Below are 16,739 nucleotides of genomic sequence, written 5' to 3' on the forward strand. Positions count from 1 at the left end.
CGTTATGATTAAAAATAAAATTTACAAAAAGTGAATTTTAGGGCAAAAACAGTGTCACTGGGCCACACTCCCAGCTCTAATTTTAATTTTTAAAATTTGTTTTGTTTGTTAAATAATTAAATATAAAATCACACGGGTATATGTATGCATTATATATATATATATATATATATATATATATATATATATATATATATATATATATATAAAAGAGACGCGGTACATTAAACCATGAATCATTATAGTGAGCAACAAGCAGTGAAATAACTAGGTAACTAACAAGGTATTTAGTTGACTGTGATTTCTAAAAAAAAAAAAAAAAAAAAAAAAAAAAAACCCACACAGGAAAATTCTTTTGTGTAACGTGCATTGAACCGGATTCTGCTTCAGGCGAACACCATCTCGTCTTTTTTTCCTCTACTCACGTGCCTTGCCTCTGTAACCACACCCTGCGCTGGTTACACCTGATTTCTCAGGTAGCCGTCACCGAGAGAGTCTCGAGCGATCCCGGACTTCCTCGTTCATGGACGTCACGCGCTGCAGCAGCTGAGCGCTCTGAGGTGAAACTCACGACAAACAGCGACTTCATAGAGTCCATAAACAAAGCAAGATGAATGAAAAGAGAGTTAAGGAACCTGAGGAAGTTGTAGTGGCCGTGATGCCAAAACAAGATCTGGTAGGTCTGTCGGAAAATTGCTTACTGCACCTGTAGCCTACGTCCGGAGCACTACTTTTCCTCGATTTTGTGTTGTAACAAACCTGATTCGGTCGTTTAATTCATTATGTTATTAATAATGCAAAGAAAGACTTTTTGGATTTCGGCATCGTTTAGATTTAATTTTGGCAATTAGCAGGACTGCAGGGAGTTTCTCTAAAACAACAGACCATCATGGGTTATTACAAGACTGTGCATGTGCGTTCGGCATGTGCCTCTTAGGTAGTATCATTATTTGTCACATTTATTTCAACTACAATGTAGGTTACATTTTACCGCGCAGTTACATTTGTTGTACTTTATAAATGTACTGTAAGTGTTATGTTTGTGTGGTGGTCTTTGTTTTAAAATGATTAAATTAAAACCTCTAGGTTACATACAGTAAAGTTTAATAAATATATTTTTGGGTAAAACATTATATTACATTTTATGGATTTTCTAATTCTAATCAATGTATAAAATTTTAGTAGGTTGAATTTTACAGTACACACAGACACACATGTTGGTTTTTATGGTTTACAGGGACTCTCCATCGGCATAATGGTATTTTCTATCATCCTACAATGAACTCTACCCCTCACAGGAAACTTTGTGCATTTTTAGATTTCAAAAAATAAAACTCATTGTATATGATTTATGGGGACACCAAAAGTGTAAATCAGCTTGATGTTATAATAATAATGTTATACCCATGTCATTATACAAATTTGTGTCCTCATAGACCACATAAACAAGCACACACACATAATTTAATTAGAAGCTGCATTGATTAAATAATTAATTCTCAGAAGATGTACCTTGAACAGTCCAAATTCTTATCCCATTTATCCAAAAAAGAATTATCCCATATTCCTCTGAAGAATATATATATATATATATATATATATATATATATATATATATATATATATATATATATATATATATATATATATATATATATATATTTTTTTTTTTTTTTTTTTTTTTTTTTTTTTTTTGTACTGTGCATGAATAAAGTTTGTGCTTTGGTCTTTCAGTGTTCAAGACAAACACTGCAGGGACACTAAACACAGAGTTCTTATAGTCTAAATAAGTGATGAGGTTCTATAAAGGGTAAACTGGTCTGGCTTGCTTTCTTGATGAATGGGCTGGGTGGGGACCTAATGATGAAATTACATGTGGAATCTGGGTAAAGTAAGCAGTTTAACTTATAGTTTTGTGACTGATGAAATCACATAGATAGCATGATAATATGTAACAATACGTTTTCATTTGTTAACGTTAGTTGAACTGCATTATTAGTTTGCATGAACTCACAATGAACAGCGCATCTTTATCTTGTCACCTCAAGTATGAATATTTCACTCAAAGGTCACCCAAAAATAAATACTTGCTGACAATTTACTTTCTCTAAAGCCAACTAAAATGTAGATGAGTTTGTTTTTTCACTAGAGAAATGTAGCAGAGCATTAAATCACTTGCTCACCAATGGATGTTCTGCAGTGAATGGGTGCCATCAGAATGAGAGTCCAAACAGCTGATAAAAACATCACAATAATCCAAATAACTCCTCTACATCAATTACATCCTGTACATCTTGTGAAGGGAAAAGCTTCATGTTTCTAAGAAACCAATTCACTGCAGTAGATTCACTGGTGAGCAAGTGATGCACTGCTTAATTTCTCCAAATATGTTTCGATAAAGAAACAAACTCATCTACATCTTGGGAGGCCTGAGTGTGAGTTAAATTTAAACAAATGTTGGCGTGAATAATTATTATTTTTTTTAATTTTTAAAATTTGTCAATACATTTTGAACATTTTTAAAGTTGCAGTTCTTAATATTAATCAATGCACTGTGAATTACAGTAACATGAAAATAAAGTGAACAACTTTGCTTCTACTAACATATATATATATTTTTTTTATGAAATACTTAAAGTATTAATGAATGGAATGCTTCTGTAAATTTATTGATTTTAGAGCTGGATTCCAAATTTATTGAAGAAGAGAGTGTGCACAACATTTGTGGAGGACTCTTTCAGGTAAGATTGTTGACTATTCAGTATTGAGTATCCAGTATCTCTTCTGTAGAACAGTCAGAGCACAAATCCTCCTTCTGTTCTTTTGTAGCAATGGTGGTCGGTGTCAGTGTGGGGCCACGCGGGACTCCCATCCTTCAGTGGCCTTGGGCGATAACTTCAGCACGGCTATCGTCAGTCACTGGGACAGCATACAGCACTCCTCCGAGCAGCCCACAGATGCCTATGGAGAGCTGGAGTTTGCCGGGTCCGGCAAAAGACACAGCTATGTGAGTTCCTTGTGCATATGTTCAAATTAATGATTAATGGCACTGTGGCAGTAGTGAGCCTGGATGAATTGGGATAGGGTTTTAAAATAAAAAGCTTACATATAAAAAGATATTCGTGATATGGATCGCATGGATAATAAAGAATTCAACTTTGGAAAACAAGTACAGAAAAAAAAAATGTATACTAGTTCTGGCCAAAACTAGTATTTACTAGTACAGTACTAGAACAAACTAGTATTTTCACCAACTAAAAAATGGTTAAGTCAGTTGTTTCTTTCTTTTGATGTAGTTTTTCAGTAGGAAATATGAGTTTAAATTTCCAAACATTCATTTTGCCATTAACTGAAATATTAAATTAAAATTAAATTAAATTTAATATTATGAAATATTCCAGTGAGATTTTTTGCACAAGGATACTGACAGCGGCCAGTGCTCTGATCTTATCATCATCCAGTCCTTTGGGAATGACATGAAGAAATAGAACAAACTGAGACAGTCCAGAAGAACTGTGGCAACATCTCCAAGATGCTTCAAGAAAGAAACCTACCTGCAAAGCTACAGTACTGTTAAAAGTTTTAGGCACTTGTGTAAAAATGTTGTAAAATGAGGATGCTGTCAAAAATAATGTCATAAATAGATTTTCTATAACAATTTTCTTCTATTATCTAAATTAAATCAACATTTGGTGTGACCATGCTTTGCGTTTAAAGCAGCTTCTGCCCTAGGTGAAATTGTGAATAGTTTTTCAGGAAGCTTTGCAGGAAGGTTTCTTGAAGCATCTTGGAGACTTTGCCACAGTTCTTTGCTCGAACCAAATACCTTTGAATATAATCAGTCAAATCGCAATGGAGACATTGCCTCCTCTCACGTGACTTTCCCTCATTCATTCTCAATTATCCCCCACTAGACCCACGGCACGCTAAGGGTTCTCTGTTGTAAGCAGTGGTGTATAAAGTACTTGAAAGTCATACTCAAGTAAAAGTAACCACCAATCACCAATACATGTGTGTGTCAGATAAGGTGAAATAGCATGTATTTAAATAGTTTATGTATCTAAGAGGGGACATGGATGCATTTACACTGCAGATACAGATGTATAAAAAGGTTTAATTTTTAATTTAAATTTTTTACATAAAACATTGTTAACTGATATTTTAAATAATTTAAATCATGAAAAAAAAATAAGTGAATGAGTGAGTCATTAAGATTCAGATGATTTATTCAAATTTCTGATTCATTCAGAAACAAAGCATTTGAATGTGTTAATGAGTGTATCATTGAATCATTTATTCAGCCGATTCATTAAAAAGCTGATTCATTCAATAAGTAAACACCGTCAATTGGTCAGAGATGCAAAACAGTGCTGTGATCTGTTTGGAACAATTTTCGCTTGAGCAAAATTGAACAAAAACAAGCAATATTATGTCTAAAATGTAAGTAATATATTGATTTACGGAACTTGCATAAAATTATTATTTAATGTGTTCATGCATCTGCAGAAAAATGGCACTCTTTGTGTGATAAACATTAGATTAAGTTAAATAGGCCTACGTTACATGAAATTATATAAATATAAAAAGCATACAGAAGCATTTTTGTCTTCTACAAATTAGGATGCCTGGAATTTTGAGTTTTAATAGACTAATAAATCAATGTACATGCACTCTTGTGTCATTTGGTGATATAGACTACTTGATAACGTCAGATGGCACATTATTACTACATCACTTACCATAATATCAAAGAGACGATGCTGTATCGCACACCTCTGTGACTTGTGTGGAAAATGAAATCACTAGGGTTGGGTATCGATTGGGTTTTTTATGATAACAGTGCCATTTCGATACTTTTAAATTGGTAGTGGTGCCTGAACTTTTGAAAAGAGCCACAAAAAACTATGGATAACATTAAAAAACATTTAAAAATATTTAAAATAAATCCATAGCTTTCACATGCTCCTTGGATGCGCTCATTTCCCAAGTTGTGCTTCCCTTACTCTAAGGCTAATAAATGTATTTCATGATCTGGGTCATTGTTTAATACAAAACCACACATTATGTTTCTACTGTTTTTCTGTCAATTAGACAGTTAAAATTAGTGCTGTCTGTCACTGTCTTTAATCAGTTCTGTGAAAGACTCTATGGTCATTCTTTATAAAGTAGCAACAATGTTGTTTGTAAAGTACAGTACTGTGCAAAAGGCTTAGGCACAATAGTATTTTCACCCCAAAAAAGGGTTTTATGCCAGTTATTTATATATTTTGCTGTAGTGTGTCAGTAGGATTAGGAAAATTAATATTTGGAAATGTAAACTGATATTTCCTTCTGACACACTACAGCAAAAGATATAAATAACTGGCCAAACACCATTCTTTTGGGTGAAAATACTAATGTGCCTAAGACTTTTGCACAGTAGTGCGTGTATAAAGTAAGTAGAATTAAATTATAATTAAAGTATGCATTCATATGTATTAATGGCTAGATTTTCACTGGAGGAAACAGCTGTGGTGTGATGAGCGGTGAATGGAGCAAATACTTTACAGTAGATGGAAAACAGATTTCTCCCCCGTTACATTTTGTAAACTGTATTTATGACAAAGAACTGCATAGATACAGGTATTCTAACAATCTGTTGATAAACACACCTTGTGTCCTCTGTTTCTGTTTGTGTCCGCACATGCTGCTCCGCCGCGATCTGCGGATTGAAGAGCACGCTGAAAGATGGGGAGGAGACAGGTCTGCAGCTGAAATTTAAGAGGACTGACTCGGAGGCAATCGCAAATTTGTGTACAGTTTATGGTGCTAAATGCTATATCCCCGCAAAAAAAAAATCATAGCGATGCCCATGTTTCTTGTGTGCATTAAGTAGACCCAGGACAAATATTTTGGACAAATATTTCAATCAATCGCTCAGGCATTTAAAGCTGTAGTAGGGAACTTTTGACGCTCTAGCGGCTAATAAACAGAACTGCTTGCGTCTTGCGGAAGAACATTGTAGCCGGAGCTACTTCTCTCTGTTTATGTCTATGAAGAATCACAAAGGTACTGGGTTACTCCGCCGCGGTACCCCCGAAGCAATCTAAAATAGTCCGAATATAAACACTTATTATAGGTGCACCCTAGTGATTCAGGACAAGCTAAAAACACGGTTTGGAAAACGGATTCATGGTGTACTCGCTTATTATGTTCATTTTTCTACATTTTGAACACAAACAAAGTTACGGACCGCAGCTCTGATTGGTTGTTTTTTACCTGGAGCGCATGACTTTCTGCAAATGGCAATAGGACACTGGGAGGAGCTTGATTTTTTTCACAGATTATCTGTCTCATATTCTACTGTCAGGACATAATGACAGGTTTAATAAATATGTAAAAAATATTTTTTTTACAAAAGTTCCCTACAGCACCTTTAAGAGACACTGAAATGAGGCACCGAAATCTACATTCTGATTCGGTTCAGTGCATACCGGTTTCAGTACCCAACCCTAAAAAACACATGATTGTGCATGTCAATTACTTGTTTGGACATGAGCAAAGGGGGAAGTCGTGGCCTAATGGTTAGTGAGTCAGACTCACAATTGAAATGTTGTGAGTTTGAGGCCCGGGCCGGCAGGAATTGTAGGTGGGGGGAGTGCATGTACAGTTCACTCTCCACCTTCAATACCACGACTTAAGTGCCCTTGAGTAGGCATCGAACCCCCAACTGCTCCCCGGGTGCCGGAGCATAAATGGCTGCCCACTGCTCCGGGTGTGTGTTCACAGTGTGTGTGTGTGTGTTCACTACTCTGTGTGTGGACTTCGGATGGGTTAAATGCAGAGCACGAATTCTGATTATGGGTCACCATACTTGGCTGAATGTCACGTCACTTTTTAGGAGTGTAACTTGGCTGAAATATAAAAACTCAAGTACATATACTTTGAAAAAAAATCTTAAGTATTGTAACAAAGTATTTTTAATATCTATTATTTTCTCATCCAGTTTTTTTGAGAAGACACTGCCACCCCTTCAGGTTTCCCCTTCAGGAACTTGAGGTGCATCGAGAAACATTTTGGGAACACCCCTGCTTGACCTCTTTCTGAAGCACATGTAAAATAAGTCCAAATGAGCAGCAAAACGTCACGAGCGGGGTGACTTGAGCAATCAGGAAGTATAATAGTGCATCTGGCAGAGCACAAGTTAGTTCTTGTTAGTTCTGCTATTCAATAGCTCTCTGTGTATGTGTCAGTATTATTTACTTTTGTCTGTCAGTCAACAAGCATATTATGTCAAAATCAATCTCTTAAGTCCAAACTTTAAGTCTAAACTATGTTGTGTTACTCCCTACCCACGATATCTGGCAGCGGGGGATACAGATGATTGTCATGACTGTGAGTTGCTCCTGCTGTGTGCGCTCTCATCAGGGCTGTTTTTGATGAGATTGGCTGAGGCACATCATAGACTTTTGTCATGGGGATCTCAAGTGGATTTAGCCGAGTGATCCTAGATGGGCTCATCCTTTCCTCGGTCTTCTCCCTTATAGATTCATGGCTCCCTCTGAGGGATTGGAAACCTGTGCTGTGGTTTCTTCCCACTGGAGAGAGCGTGCCAATGGTGGAGGCTGGCACATGTTTGCACAGCATGGCTATGTTACAAGCATACCAGGCTGACCTGCTCAAAGAACTGGATGACAGGGGGAGGAGGAATCTGACATGGTAGCCGAACTGCATTAGACCACATATTTGTCCCTCTTAGCCACCAAAGAATTGGGCAAGGCCAACGGCCATTCAATGGCAGCAATGGTGGCAATGGAGCGGCATCTTTGGTTGAATATGTCCGATATGCAAGATAAGGACAGATTCTTCCTTTTCCTGAGGTTTGCTTTGGCCTTTCACTCTTACCCCGCATTTTCACAAAGTTTGTGGACACTGCTCTGGCTCCTCTGCAACTCCAGGGCATTTGCACATTCAGTTACATTGATGATTGGTTAATGATAGCCCAATCGGAGCAGATGGTGGCTCAGCATCAAGATTTCATCCTCACCCTTATGAAAGAGCTGGGGTTAAGACTAAATGCCAAGAAAAGTGTGCTTTCTCCACTACAGAGAACCACTTATTTAGGCGTGGTGTGGGATTCGACCATAATGCAGGACCAATTGTCATCGTGTAATGCTAATGACAGATGCCTCTCTCATGGGCTGGGTGGCAGTCATGAGTGGCCACTCTGCACAGGGTCTGTGGAGAGGCCATCATCTGACGTGGCTCATAAACTTGCTGGCCATATTCGAGCTCTGAGAATTCCTTCCACATCGGTGGTCTCCTACATCAGCTGGCAGTAGTGTTGTCATGGTACCAAAATTTCAGTATTTGGTACCAATGCCAGTGAAAATACACAGTTCTCTGTACCAATTTTGGTACCAAAGCAAAACACAAAAATATTCAAAAAAAAAAAAAAAAAAGCCAAACCAATGCCATTTTTTATCCTTATTTACAATTGTGTTTAAAGTAGGGCTGTCAAATGATTAAAATTTTTAATCAAATTAATCAGAATTTTCAGTGGATTAATCATGATTAATCACTATTTGCAACTACAACTGAATCCTAACCATTTTTTTTCTGAAATGCATACCAAAAGATAAATAACAGAACACAGATACATAATTTTCATGTATTGTTTCATCATGTGGTTCTTTTTTTCTGAATTTCAAAAGTTTAACATTTACTTAGATAAAATTTACCTGAGCACTATATCAAACCATGCCATTTAACTACAGATAGTGTAAGAGTTTTAGGTGAACCAGTGGTTAAATATAGCCACATATCAATGAAATTATGCATAGAGAAACTCGAAAGAATGAACTCAGAAACAAAAACATGCGCCACAATCACATAAGCAGCACTCTGGGCACTCTTGTTTTTGGGAGGTGTTCATTTGCTCTGCCACAATACTATAGGATCGATATTTTCACGTTCTGAAGGCTTCAAGTGCCAGTAAAACCAAGTAAAAATGCATATGCTTTTCCAAACAGCTGTAATTTTCGCTGCATTGCTGGAGGCGTTCTGCGCATGCGCAGTACGAAACACAGGATGCTATAACACAGTGATCCTCAAATCTGGCTCGCGAGATCCACTTTCCTGCGAAGTTTAGCTCTAACCCTAATCAAACACGCATGAGTTTGCTAATCAGTGTCTTTAGGATCATTAGTAAATCACAGGCAGGTGTGTTTAATTGGAGTCTGCGCTAAACTCTGCAGGAAACTCGCGAGCCAGATGAGGATCACTGCTATAACAGAAAGAAGAAGCTCCAGCGTATCAACTACCAAAGTCGTCTCTGTTTATCAAGCTTGACATGAATGTATTTGAGAGTAAATGGGGTAAAACCTTAAGCTTCTTCGGTGTTTTCGTCGGTGTTTTTTACTATCTTGAGAATTCAGAGATCGACGAGACTTTCCTAACCTGAATAATTTGTCACACTGCGCATGCGTGAAATGCGTTATAAAAATTTGACATAATTAACGACAAACAACTAATTAACGCCGTTAACGGGCTATTTTTGACAGCCCTAGTTTAAAGATTTTCTACAAGTAATATAATTATGAAAAACAGTAAATAAGTTTCCAAATTTAATTTGTCTTTTAATTAATGAAATTTAAACACATTTTACATTTTAAAGGGGATTTGCTATTACATTTAAAACACGGAAGAAATATTGTGTGATTTGATAAAGTTTGATAAAGTTTTATACATTTTTTAAACAGTCGTAGCAGTTTCACATACATTCTACTAAATAATAGTCATATTTCTAGCACAATGCTTTTATGTTAAAATTAACTTTTATTTTGACAGTTGTAGGGCTGGACGATTATGGCCTAAAATCAAAACCTCTCGATTAATTGAACATTTTACCTCGATTACAATTAATGAACGATTATTTTTTTTCTGGTTTATTTTTGCCCTCATAGTTCCCTGACAAGGTTTGTACTGTAAGCAGGGCCATAGCTGGGTTTAACTTGTATGTTCGTTCTTTTAATTTGTTTGTGCTATTTACAAAGTGTTTAAGTTTTTTCAATTTTGTAAGTGTCCAGGTACAGAAACCAAATAATTAAATGTAAAATAGCATTGTAAAAATGTAACATACAGTCAAACCAAAATTTATTCAGACACCTTCAACATTTCTCACATTATCAGTTTATTTGCTATAGTTTAGAAAATGGAAATAAAATATGACAAGAACTCAGAGTTAAACTGTCAGAACAAATTAATCTTGATAATTTCAGATAACTTTGATTGCAATCCATTACATATCTTTCTATCAAACAAAACTTCAGAGAACAGTCAATACTTTGTTGGCCAATTACCAAGCAATGATTAATTGTGTTCAGTCTGTGGTGTGAAAAGGTTGCATTAGCAATTCTGCAAAGGAGAGCTCAGTTCAGTGTTATTGTGTGTGAGATGCGTCTCTCTCTCCCCGTGCGCACCGAGCACAGCTCGAGTAACCAGCAGTTCAGTTCAGCTTTTCCGCGTCTTGTGTTTGAATGCTTTCAAGTTTTTTGAATGGTTAAATTGGCAAGGCTTAATAACACGTGAAAATGATACGCTTTCATGACGACACGCAGCAGTGGCAGCAACTGTCCTGAGCGTCTTTTTAGACTGGCCTTAGCCAGACGGTTGAAATCGACTATTAAAGGTGGGATATTTTTTCCTATTGAAAGTGCGATCTGACATCATAGCTCACTATCAGCAGTTATTTTATCTATGTTCTAGGGCCGGGACTCGATTAAAAAAATTAATCTAATTAATTAGAGGCTTTGTAATTAATTAATCAAAATTAATCGCATTTTAATCGCATATAAATATTTGATCTGAGAACAGTGCAAAGTAATTTTTTTTCACATGGATTTATAGTATACCATTGAATAATGACTGAATACATAAGCTTAAGCAACAAAATATTGTTTATTTTTGTTCAACCAAGTCTAGCAGACCAGTGCAATTTTTGCCATGAAGTGTAGCAATAGCATATTTAGAAACAATTTAGAAATAGTACATTTCAAAAATCCAGGAAGCTTATAGGTGCTGGAACCTTCTGTAAAGTGTTTTTTATGTAATACACAATACTGTTAATTACATTCAGAACATTGGAAACACTGACTATTAGAAAACATCTCTCTGTTGCTTCAGAGGATATAACATACTAAGTCCAACTTTTAATAACCTTGGCCAAAACAATAAAGAGTTCAACATAAACTGCCAGTTGCACCAACAAAATAATACATAGTTCAACATAAAGTGTAAAGTCCACGCTAGCTGCTATATGTTTTGCATTGAGGTGATGCTTGAGGCTCGATGTGCTGCAGTGATATGCGAACGCTAGTTGGTGCTTCAGTATAATCGGTCCGCCGAAACTCATCCAGTGAGAAACGTTCCGCGGTGCAAAAATAAGTTATTAAAAATGCGGGAAATTTTTTTCTGTAACTAATTAATCTTTTTCCGATATGAAAGAAAAGGACAATAAATTTTTTGTGTAATTAATTAATCTAAATTAATGCGTTAAAGTCCCAGCCCTACTATGTTCGTAACATTTCTTATAGATTATTGCTCGGTGTAAGAGATAAATAAAGATCAGATAAAGATAAATTGGCGCAAGTACCAGTACGAGTGATTGCCTGTGTGAATTAGTCATACTGTCTCTATATTATTGTGAAGCTGTGGGTTGTAAATAGCCTTCAAAAGTAGAAAAATATGCTATAAGTTTTGAGATTCTAAGCTACTTTAGCTAAGCTAATTAATCACAGAACAGCGCTGACAACTAGTTTCTGTGTTCCTCTGTGCACGCGATGTGACAAAGTTTAGTGAAGACGCAAGGCTCACCGCTCGCGTGTGTGTTGAATCGGTGTTCATCTCCATGTTTTGCTTTTATGCCACTGACTGGACGGGGCACAGTCATGTGGCTACACACGTGGTAGTATGCTTTTTAGGGGGAAGTATTAACAGGATTAAAAAAACTTACAGTCTGTAAGAGGTTCTGAATTTCGGTTTCGGATCATCCAGCCCTAGACGGTTGCCGTAAATACCTTTAAACTGACAATGGTTTTACTCAAATGAAATTGTAAAAATGCTTGTGAAGTGACTCAGTTCTGGCGATATTGTTTATGTATTTATGTCCTCATTGAGACTGCAGATGCTGAAATTACTGCAAGCGTCACATGCTTTAGTTTATGTAGTTAACAAACCCGCACGTCTGTGACATTCATTCAGTTACACAGAGAACATGCAGGATTCATATTTCAACCAACTTTTGTGGCTTAATATTTACAGATACTGGTCCATATGTAGATTTGATATGATTAATTTATGCTAACTTTGACAAATTCCAAGACTGTCCATATTAAATTGCAAGTTTCATTTTCATGACTGGATTTTGAGATTCCGTTATCTGCTTTGTGGAAAACTTATCGCTGTATGCATCAAGAACCGGGTCGAGCGGGTACTCGGTACCATGACATTTTCCGATTTTGACAACACTAGTCTAGATTTCTTCTGCTGTCCACAGTCCCATGCAAATACATGTGTATTTGTTCAACAAACACACCGTCAGAAAGGGTTTTCAGTGCCGTGGCGAATATTGCTACCCCCATGCGATCCTCCCTGAAACCACAACATATGGTTAATATGTTGGCCTTCCTAGCACGCAATAAGGACATGATAACCCAGGTCTAAATCACATAGCCTACGTTACAGATTAAGTAATATTTAGTTTATTCTCTGTATTTTCACTTAGGTCTACACGTTGTTCATGTGATAGCCTACTTAAGAATTCTTTCATTTTTCAAATTAGAAAAAGCCATTTTCTTATTGCTTGTTTTCATGTGATACTTTAGAACTCTTTGATTTCAATATTTGAAGTTCTTTGGGAAAACTGGGACGCCATGCCATCTTGAGTAAAGAGGGCAAGGAAAACCAAAGTTATTATCAGCACTCAGTTTAGAAGCTTGCATCTCTGATGGTATGGGGTTGCATGAGTGCGGGTGGCATGGGCAGCTTACACATCTGGAAAGGCACCATCAATGCTGAAAGGTATATCCAAGTTCTAGAACAACATATGCTCCCATCCAGATGACGTCTCTTTCAGGGAAGACCTTGCATTTTTCAACATAACAAAGCCAGACCACATACTGCATCAATTACAACTTCATGGCTGCGTAGAAGGAGGATTCGAGTACTGAAATGGCCAGCCTGCAGTTGAGCAACTAGAAGCCTGTATTAGACAAGAATGGGACAACATTGCTAGAAGGGGATTAAGAACAAAACTAGAATCAAATACAAAAAGAAACTGAAAATGAAAAAATAAATAAATAAATTCATATGAATAAAAATATAGTATAAATATGCATATGTGCAATTTAGATGCACAATTTATTTACAATTATTATTTATTTTTTACAGTTGCTTTTTGGAGGCGATTCTAGTTTTGTTCTTAATCCCCTTCTTTTAATAATTATAAAAAAGGTTTATGTTTTCACTTAGATTAATTAATTAATTAATTAGTTGAAAGTAGTTGAAAGGTCACAGTATAAAATGTATAGTTGTTTTTACTCTTTGATTCCTTGTTTGAATCTTAATTCTTCTTTTTATTCCAGTTCTTGCGTCTCTCCAGCACCACAGTTCCTTCTGTGGTCTTTGATATCATGAGACAGCACTGGAAACTGGGGCAGCCCAACCTGGTGGTGTCAGTGGTTGGCGGTGAAGGAAGGTCAAAGGTCAAGAGCTGGGTGCGAGAGGTCTTGAGGCAGGGGCTGGTTAAAGCAGCACAGAGTACAGGTATCTTATTCTCCCCTCACACAATATTATTCATTTATTCTTCATTCACATTAATTTATGCTACGCTTTCACAATGTTGTTACCAAGGGCTGATATCTGAAGTGGAAGGTTTAGATCTCCAGACATGCTTGTTTAAAGAACCTGTTAGATGTTTTGTCCTCTTATTTGTGAAGATCTTTGTATGCCATGTCACTTTTTGTTTGTATATGTCACCTGAAATGCCTGATGAGAAAAAGAAGCACATGACCACAGTGAATTTATATAGCCTGAATGCACTGTAAGTTGCTTTGGGAAAAAAGCGTCTGCTAAATGCATAAATTTAATTTAATTTAATTTAATATAGTGACTGGCATTGCAAGCAATTATATGAATCACACATTGATCTTTATTCTAACTGCAAGCCATCAAAGGCCCAGCTACCCTGACACAAATTCAAGCTGGATTGATTATTTCATCAATGTCAGGGAAGTTGCTCAACAGGTTTTTCTCAGTGTGAATATAGTCCCAAAAAAACATTACATTTAACAGACACTTTTAACTAAAGTCACAAGGACCAAAGCAATTTGTGAAAGAACCAATAATATTTGTAATATAGAATGCCAGATTTATTGGACCGCTAGATTAAGAAGTGAGCCTAGTACACTGGCAATATAAATAAAGTTTACCTTCAAGCATATTTGAAACACCAGATAGACATGTAAATAACAGGTTTTTCACTATTGGGTTCTTTAAATTAGATTTTGGCCACAACTGGGAGCCAGGGAAGGAGATCATTAGGGGTGTGATGTGCTTTTTCTTTGGCAATTAAAAAAGTTAATTTTGGATTTTGGATGTATAGGAGCGTGGATCATAACCTCAGGGCTGAAGGAAGGCATCGGCAAGTGTGTAGGAGAGGCAGTAAGAGATCACGCCACTGCAGTGTCTTCTGTCAGTTTAAATAAAGTGGTTCCTATTGGCATTGCTCCTTGGGGAATGGTACATAATCGCCAGCAGCTCGTTGACCCTGAGGTAACTCTACTTATGGTGCAGTACTAGAATACTTAACACTAAATATTTTACCCTTGATACAAATGAACACATTGAAAATATACATTCCCATATACCACATATACATACCCTCACTATTTGAACTTTGGTCAAAGTCGAGAACCAAAATTTTTGTACATAGTTTAAAAAAATTTATTAATTGAAAAAATATATTGTGATGTTATATTTGAATAAATTAAGAAGTATTTGATATATATATATATATATATATATATATATATATATATATATATATATATATATATATATATATATATAGATAGATAGATAGATAGATACAGGAGGAGCACAAGACAGACACAGTGGGCGTGGCGTCAGGCCTCGGAGAGGCTTTTATTAAAAGAAGTCATAAAATGGGATAAAAGTGGCCAAAAGGGAAGAGTGTCCTAAACAACAGGGAATCTGGTGTCCTCGTCATGCTGCGGGGTTCATGTGGGTTGGGCAGTATTCATGGAGGAAGGGTCCAGGTAAGGGATGGAGTCCGGCGGCCGCACGCGCTCCCCTCTTCAGTGCTGGGTGTGAGGGGCAGCGGCTTCCTCTAGCAGCCGCATCACTCTCGTTGGCCGCGGCGCTGTGTAAACGGGTGCGGTTTTCATCCGGATCGCGGGTCTGGCAGCTCACGTCTCAAGTGGTGCGGAAGTCCCTCAACGCACCCTTCCTGGACTCACGAGGACACCAGTGTGCATGCATGGGGAAGAGACCGGTCTCTCGAGGAGAAGTGCGTTGGGCTTTTCAAAAGCGGGGGTGATGAGGCTCCATTTCCATCAGGTGTGCCCCAGCACACACCACCAGACCTGACTCGTACAGCACCCCTCCTCTCACATACCCACTCCAGTCAGCCTGGTGAATGGCGGCAATTCAGGAAGGGGTGCAGATGATAATCAGGGAGGATGCAGATGACTCATCACATTCCCCCTCCCAAGCGACATACCTGTCATCAGGGTGCCGCCCACATGGGAGTGCTACCAGCCTCAACCAGGCTCCAAACGGTCGGAGTGGGCAGGGAGTGGGCAGTCCTCCCTCTCGCAGTGCGCCGGAACAGGGACAGAGAAACAACAGGGAATTTGGTGTCCTCATTGTGCTGCACGGTTCGTATGGGTCGGGCAGTGTTCATGGATGAAGGGTCCAGGTAAGGGGCGGAGTCCGCATTACTCTCGTTGGCAGCGCTGCTGGCAGGGGATGGGTGGCCAGGCATCCTGGCCCGTCGGCCATGTAAACGGGTGCGGTTCTCATCCAGATCGCGGGTCTGGCAGCTCATGTCTGGGGTGGCGCAGGAGTCCCTCAACGCACCCTTCCTCAAGCCACGAGGACACCAGTGTGCATGCACAGGGAAGAGACCGGGAGAGGGACGTTGAGTTTTTCAACAGCGGCGGTGATGAGGCTCCATTTCCATCAGGCGTGCCCCATCACACGCCGCAGGCCCTGACTTGTCCATCACCCCTCCTCTCACAGGAAGGGAGGTGATTTAGGACGGGGTGCCGATGATAATCAGGGAGGAGGCAGCTGACTTGTCACAATATAATTTAAATGTATATAAATGTATATAAATGTGTATATATATATAAATTATTTAATTTAAATAATTTATATATATATACACAAAACTTTTATCTTTGCGTGTGTGTGGTGTATATATATATATATATATGTGTGTTTGTGGTGTATATATATATATATATATATATATAGAGAGAGAGAGAGAGAGAGAGAGAGAGAGAGCTGTAGAGCGATGCCCTAGGTGGAACAGACGCTCTTGAGCTATCTCTCCCCCAGCGCGGCATCATCTCTGAAGGCCCCGGCATTGCCTTCAAAGCCACTCAGAACAACATCGGCTTTGGTGGGCAAAGGGTATGCGGTATGGGTCAGGCTGGTACGTGTCTGCACACCAT

At 37.9% G+C, this 16,739-nt stretch overlaps 1 protein-coding gene across 4 annotated transcripts in view; it reads left to right on the top strand.

Annotated features, from left to right (window-relative positions):
* The first annotated feature begins 465 nt into the window (after window positions 1–465).
* Window positions 466–16,739, top strand: part of LOC113111985 (transient receptor potential cation channel subfamily M member 4-like) — a 51,040-nt gene continuing 34,766 nt past the window's right edge. For 3 of the 4 annotated variants that reach the window (XM_026277296.1, XM_026277298.1, XM_026277299.1), the window contains exons 1-5: window positions 466–676; window positions 2,680–2,741; window positions 2,830–3,007; window positions 13,623–13,803; window positions 14,642–14,811. In XM_026277296.1, the coding sequence (XP_026133081.1) occupies window positions 611–676; window positions 2,680–2,741; window positions 2,830–3,007; window positions 13,623–13,803; window positions 14,642–14,811 (657 nt within the window). In that variant the 5' untranslated portion in view covers window positions 466–610. The remainder of the gene's footprint in view (window positions 677–2,679; window positions 2,742–2,829; window positions 3,008–13,622; window positions 13,804–14,641; window positions 14,812–16,739) is intronic. The other variant, XM_026277297.1, reaches the window with a different exon arrangement.

The sequence above is a fragment of the Carassius auratus genome, chromosome 12, assembly GCF_003368295.1.
Source record: "Carassius auratus strain Wakin chromosome 12, ASM336829v1, whole genome shotgun sequence".
NCBI lineage: Eukaryota > Metazoa > Chordata > Actinopteri > Cypriniformes > Cyprinidae > Carassius > Carassius auratus.